This window comes from Bactrocera latifrons, unplaced genomic scaffold (genome assembly GCF_001853355.1).
Source record: "Bactrocera latifrons isolate USDA-ARS-PBARC rearing strain unplaced genomic scaffold, ASM185335v1 scaffold_356, whole genome shotgun sequence".
NCBI lineage: Eukaryota > Metazoa > Arthropoda > Insecta > Diptera > Tephritidae > Bactrocera > Bactrocera latifrons.
This window is the reverse complement of record NW_017536997.1, coordinates 221,096-227,945: the sequence shown is the minus strand read 5'-3', so window position 1 is coordinate 227,945 and position 6,850 is coordinate 221,096. Positions and strand designations below refer to the sequence as shown.

The 6,850-nt window shown below is 31.8% G+C and overlaps 1 protein-coding gene across 3 annotated transcripts; it reads right to left on the bottom strand.

The window, feature by feature from the left end:
* Positions 1-4,054: 4,054 nt before the first annotated feature.
* Positions 4,055-5,567, bottom strand: LOC108971719 (ejaculatory bulb-specific protein 3). Of its 3 annotated transcripts, none has more exons than XM_018937966.1 (3): positions 5,481-5,567; positions 4,466-4,657; positions 4,055-4,392 (listed from the first exon to the last, which is right to left on the bottom strand). In XM_018937966.1, the coding sequence occupies exons 2-3, from the start codon at positions 4,650-4,652 to the stop codon at positions 4,217-4,219; spliced, it is 363 nt and encodes a 120-aa protein (XP_018793511.1). In that variant the 5' UTR covers positions 4,653-4,657; positions 5,481-5,567; the 3' UTR covers positions 4,055-4,216. The 3 variants fall into 3 exon arrangements, with proteins under 3 accessions (XP_018793511.1, XP_018793513.1, XP_018793514.1); XM_018937968.1 differs by having other exon boundaries at positions 5,477-5,565; XM_018937969.1 differs by lacking the exon at positions 5,481-5,567 and adding an exon at positions 4,963-5,285.
* Between the last annotated feature and the right edge of the window lie 1,283 nt (positions 5,568-6,850).

The following is a 6,850-nucleotide window of genomic DNA, read 5'->3' as shown; positions in this document are numbered from 1 at the left end:
AACGATGCTTTCCCAACAAGCCTTCTATTACTTCTTTGATTGCCTGCCATGCATTCAATTCAGTGTCAATCAAAATATTGTTGAATGCGTCACTTTTAATCAGCTTTCGTATATCTGGACCATTTAGTACGCCTGATTGGAAAAAACTAATTTGTTAAGATGGAAAACCATGACAAATTGTTTGATTTCAAAATGGAAGCCAGCTCTTCCGATTTATGCTGTGTTAATTCCAATTTGACAACAATTAAATCAAGCTTATTTTGCTTTATTAAAATTGGCTCATTGGATACTGATGGCTCAGATGGGGGATCATCACGTGCATGATATGTCGGAGCAGTCGTAAAAGAGAAAATATCTGAGCTAGAGGCTTTTGGCACAGGAATGTGGTCCGAATGAGGCAATGGTGCAACACCAACGTAATTATACGATTTTCTTATCCTTTTTGCGGCTCCTTTATTCGCACATGCATAGCAATTCAATGGATTGTGACCTTCGCCAGGATTAGTCCAAGTCATTGGGATACCGAATGGCATACTTTCACGTCTTCTATTTTTCCAATCCATTAGACGGTTGTAGCAGCTTTTACACAAACCTCGGCACTTATTGAATGACAAAAATCATAGAATCAGTGTGAGAAAGAGAAGAAGTATAATGACAATGCATGTTTTATGTAAACATTACAGAACCAGTGTTGCTGGTTTTTTTATCAATTCAAAAAAAAAATTAAATTTTTAGAAAAAAAAATTCTGTATTTTTAACTTCGAAAGTGTTGCACATATAGGAAAACGGTATAGAAAAAGATTAGAGAAACTGTAATTTTTAATTTTTCTAAATTTGTTTTATCAAAAATCGGACAAGTGGTTCGCGAGTTATGTTAAACTACGTTTTTGCCAAAATGTTACAACTAAGCGAAAAAACATCAAAATAAGGAAAAAATTTAAAAGGTCAGAAAAAAAAACTCACACAAACGAACGCCAAACCCTTTGAGGGTTTTTCTATACTGACCTAGTACCATCACCCTGACTTGGAATTTCTTATTACCCATCTGGTCCGTCATAAGTGGATTGGATATGTAGTTTAGAACGAAATATGAAACATTGTACTTTGCAAAAATGTAATTCATAGATTGTAAGATGAATTTTTCCACTTGAAACATATGGTCTATCTCAAGTGGATTGTAGATATACTTCTTAGAATGTAAGATTAATATTTGTATCTAGTAGGTTTAAGCAAAATATTGTATTTAAGAAAAGGTAATAAAGAAAATGAGGCAGTTGCCCGTGGTCACTCGCGAAAGTCTAACTGAAAAATTAATTAGAATTTATATGCAATACGTATGCACTCAACAATTAACAATCAAACATATTTACTTAAGATAACATATTGACCTAAGGTTAGCAATTGAATACAAATTTGCATGGACACTTGAAAAACAACCCCATACCATGTAACATAAACAATGTGCTACATACATATGAACATGCACAAATACACATACATATATTAAAATAGTTAAGATAGTTCTTAAAATTGTATATAGTAAATACGTAAAAATTCTAAATAAAATCAGACTAAAATAGTTCTCGTTGAATGAAATAGTTCGCACAGAACAAGACTTGACTATCAATTATTTCCCCCACCAGTGGTAAGGAATATTTGACAAATCTTGTATTTTGTTCATACGATATTAATATAACATTGATAATTATAGAAATGGTGGTAGTAAGAAACCTTGCAAGAATGGCAAAGATGAAGAGAACATAAACGAAACTCAGCAGAGTTCTAACAGTAACGCTTGGTCATCAGATTACTCCACCACCGCAGACGCGTAATAAAATATAGTAATAAAACTAGGTTAGTCTACGGCCCTCCACATAAGTTAATAAGATATTAGTTTGATTTTTATCCATTTACGATTTCGTCGAACAGAAAATGTTGAATTCTTTCGCAACAGTTCTTAATATAAAGTGTTACCATATTCCAAATTATATAAGGGAGGATCCAGAAATAGGAGGGGAAGTAAACATTTACTTGAAACATGAAAAAGATAGTAATCTCTATACAGTTTAATATCATGGTAGACAAATTTCAAATCGATCTTATAATATCCAATCCTACTAAATTGAAAAACCACATTATAAATCGTAGACATGCGGCTGGCATACTTTATTGAGTAGAAAAATTTTAAAAATTTTTCGATGCGGGACAAGTTTTAAGAATATTTCGAGAACTTCTCCTGCAGTGCAGTTCAATGCCTTGCGTGTGCAGCAACGCAAATCCGATCAATCTATCATGAAGCATGTTCGTCATCAGCCACGTTTATATGCGGCGAAGGTTCGAAAGAGAGCGTTCAGAACCCCAATCGTCACCGGAAGTGTGCAGCATATGCGAAGTAAACTATGAATTATGGGTCTATATTGCAGTTCTTCAACGTTTAAAATGCAGTAGTTGGTAACTTGTGGTCTTGACTTTTACTTCTGCCACCGTTGGTGATCAAGTTGACCTATGAGCTTCAAACGTCGCACGACGTTGTCTTTATCCAAAAGGCCTTTCAATCTATCCCTAACGTAGTGAATAATGTTGGAATAAGAAATGGAAATTTCTTTGGTTTTCAAATCACATACTTTTTCTGAAAGCGGCAAACTCAGTTGAAATCCATCCAATACTTCTCTAGAAAAGTTCGTTTTCATATCTTCGCCGATTGTATCCAACAGAGAATTGTACACAGAGACCCTGTAGTATTATTCGGAAGTTGTCATGCAGAATGTTTCTCAGCTTTTTGGCTTCGATTTCGCAACGTCACAAGCAGCGTTTCTATCGCAAAAGTTTATGAATCTGTTATACTAGAATTTAGCCCTTTCTTACTTGTTTATTGAACTTTGTGTGCAGTGCCTACTCATATGTAATAATAAGTTCTGCATTTGCTTTCGCTTACTAATAAGTGTCAAAAAAGCTCATGCGAAATTTATGATCTTCTCAAAAATTTTGTTTACCGCATTATTGGTTGTTTTCTTAAACGTTGACAGTTGCTGACAGGAAGATAAGTTGTCAATGTGAAGACTTATTCGAGATGTTCTCCATATGAAGTATATCAGGTCAACTGGTCATCCATAATGCACTTGGATCAAAGTAGGATCAACAGATGTAAGCGGCTCTTCAGTGAGCTTTTACAAAGAAAAAAGTTTCGCTGCTGAAAAAGTTTTTCATTAATGAATGAAAAAAGACGCATAAAATGTTATTGCAAGGTTTCAATGTGGTCACCAACGTGACTACTGTAATGGTTTATTGTTAAAACTGAAAGAGTACCAGCAGTATATAATAGAAGGGGTGGTAAAGCAATTAAGTAACACTTTCATAGATGGTCCTTCTTGCGCCTTCCAGCAAGATTCTGCTTCAGCTCGTAAGTTAGAAACCACCCAGCAGTTGCTTAAAATCAATATTCTTGTTTTCATAAATGTAGATGATTGGACGTCTGGAAGTCCAAATTTCAATCTATTGGATTTTGGTGAGAGTTGGGGAGCTTGGCCTGTGGAATACTCCACAGAAATTTGACGAGTCTGAAAAAAAATTTGATTCGAGCAGCGTATTCAATAGAAACAGAAACTGTGTGTGCTACTATTCATCAATGCCTGAAACATTTGTGGGCTTGTGTTAAAGCAAAAGGGGAGCATTTGTTGTGACAGTATATAATTAATCACCAAATTTGGCCCCCAGCGTTTACATTTTTTTCCAGAACTTAAAAAGGCGTTTTTCCATTAAATCAAGAGGTCATAACCTCCGTTGAAGCGTATTTTGCAGTCCTTCCGGATTCTCACTTTAGGGATGGGATCCACGAGTGTATTAATGTTCAGGGAGATTATAATAAATAATAAAGTGTATCTTGAATCATAAAATTGTGTTTTTCTTATCAAATGACAAAACTTATTCAACAACCTTGTTCTATTTAACTCAGGCAATTATGATATGTTACAGAAAACGCACATTGCTTTAATATTGCTTAATAGTTTTGATTTTACAAAAAATTTTCCTAACATGTCGAATAAAAATTGTTGAATAGTTATTATAATGCAAATACGGATACATAGCTATATATGTACGGATTCTGCGATGTACCATAAACATATTTATTTTCTTACTATCTCATATACATATGGTATATACTATACATAGTACATGTAATTTGATTTCAACATTTAACCGTTCTCTGTGAGTAAGTTTAACCTTGTTTCTCATACTTAGATCTGTAAACTCCTCTAGAGTCGTATTTGTCTAGTAACAATTTCCACTCGCCTGGACGATTCAAACGAAGGAAATTTATTACCTTTTGTGAATTTTTTCTTTGGGTATCTGTACATTTTGAGCAATCCGTCTGTAGGGCATCAGGTAGTAATTCTAAACGAAAATTAGATTAATAACTTGATAAAAAGTATCTATAGTATATGCATATTTAATGAATAATATTTACTTTTTAACTCGCGACCTTCTGGAGTGCAAGGACCTTTATCCATAAGACATTTAATGTAGTTAGTTAGAATACGATTATTTGACAAAACACCATCCACATCGACGTTATCAAATTTATTTGTGTACTGCTTTTGCGCTGCTCCATATTGAACCACAACAACTATCAAGAATATTATGGCGGCCTTCATGTTTTCTAAAAATTAGACATGTGTTCTTATAAATTACATACCATACATCATTATGTTTAATTCAAATTCAAGTGACTAGGTTTCTTTCGTAAATAGTCTTTATTCAATAATATCACTATATATTTGTAACGTTATCGGTGACCGATTTTATGAGTAATAGAAAGTAATACGAATTTTCCTTTATTTCAAAAGTAATGTGTATATATTGGTATTGCTTGTTTAAAAAACTAATTGTTGAGATATATTTATATATTTTATTGTAAACATATATCATTTAATGTAAATAATTTAATGTTGTAATTAAACTTACTTATACTTATAAACTAATATTTTGGGGCATATGTCGTATGTCGAAATTATGCTGTGTAAGCGTGTTTAAATGCTTATATGTATCTGCATATGTATTAGTATATATAAAGTTGAATAATCGCTAATTTTATGTAACCGGTAGATTTTCAACTATTCCGATGTCTTCGTTCACTTAATAAACTTTACGAGTGCCTTAGTGGGGGATTTTTATTTTAGTTGTTGAGAGAATTGGACGTGACAACTTTAATAATAAAAATATTTAATATGCATTTCTGATCACTCGATTGACTGTATATATCTGCACAAGAAATGAATGACCATGTGTTAAACATATCTATTTCATACTAATTATTGTTTATGAAGTTAAGGGCTGAAACTCTCAGTAGAGAGGATTAAAATAAAATTTATAATATTCTCTTATTGATGCTGCGTCTTAAATCTTTTGAGACAATTACTTTCATATACTAAATTTTTTATCACAAATTATTAATTATTTGCAACTTTTTTCCACTCACTTACAATATGTGTACGAATTCAAAATTCACAAAATTCACTCTGGACTCCTGGGCAGTTGGACTATAATTACATGAAGGTGGTATTTTACCAGTTTATATAGCCCAAAAATTGTTAACATACACTACACGTTAAATAAATACCAACCAAAATTTTACTCACCTTGTTCATTATAAGTGTCGAAATAATTTCACGGTGTTTCCTTCATTTACATACCACATTGACCATTTGCTTATAAAAAATGTTCAATCATGCTGTATGTTGTAGAATAGAGCATTTTAATGATACTATTAAGTACTCAATTTCATTAGTACAATAAACGGTTGATAAGCATTAATTGCTAAACTTTCTGACTAAGATTGCATAAAAAGAATTCATATTAATAGTTTAAATTAAATTGAAAAATGTTCTCAGTGTACAGTGCTCGTAGCCAAACCGGATTTCAAAAAAGTTTAAATGAAGCTTTTTTCGTCTTCCTTATGTAATTAAAATATTGTTTTATTTTTTTTTTTACACTGTATGTGCTGAAGTGACTTGCCATTGAAATTTCGGGGGAAAACATATAAAAGCAACTTTGACGTGGAAACAAAACAACAAAAATATTTGAATAAGTTAAGCGTAATAGCTTCTTGTGTTAAGGCTTATGTATGAGGTTAAATGTCAATAAATAAATAGTAATATAAGTAATTAGGCTTTGATTGAATGAGTTTTGAAGATACATATAAATATAAAAACTTATATAAAATATATATGTATCAGTGGAACTCATTTATATCATATATAATAAATACCGAATCAATTAATGTCAATTTATATACATCGAATCATCGAAAATATATATTCTATTATGAGCCGCAGTAAACAAAAAATGGATCTTGGAACTTTCCCTTATTAAAATTCTAATTACATTTTAATTAATATGTTTTTTATATTAAATTTGTATATTAATAAACAGGTCATATACTTTGTGATGCTTGTCAAAGGTTGACATGCAGTTCATACTGAAAACCAGATCGGAGAGTGTATGTTGGACCTTGAAGTACATTCAAAATATTGTCATCATGTACAACAAAAATTCATATGATTCAAGCTTCTACATAAAATTAGTCACAACGCATTCAAAATAGACTGCAGTAGTACTTTACGGTTAAAATTACTTGTAGTAAAAGAATGTATCGTATAAATAATAATTTTATACAATTTCCACTCTAATTTAAACTTTTTAATTAGTGAGGATATTATTTGATTAGCTGTCTACGGTTATGTACCATATAGTTATATATTACATGTATATAGGGAAAAAGCTTCAAGTGGGCGACAAATAATTTTGGTTAATGTTAAATCGAGCAAAGAATTTTTGAAGTTTCTGTCATGCT

Excerpts from the sequence above, each read along its gene's own strand:
- LOC108971719 (XM_018937966.1), bottom strand. The coding sequence starts at position 4,652 with ATGAAGGCCGCCATAATATTCTTGATAGTTGTTGTGGTTCAATATGGA. Across the intron at positions 4,393-4,465 it reads AGAAGGTCGCGAGTTAAAAA|AATTACTACCTGATGCCCTA; the intron begins GTAAATATTATT and ends ATTTTCGTTTAG.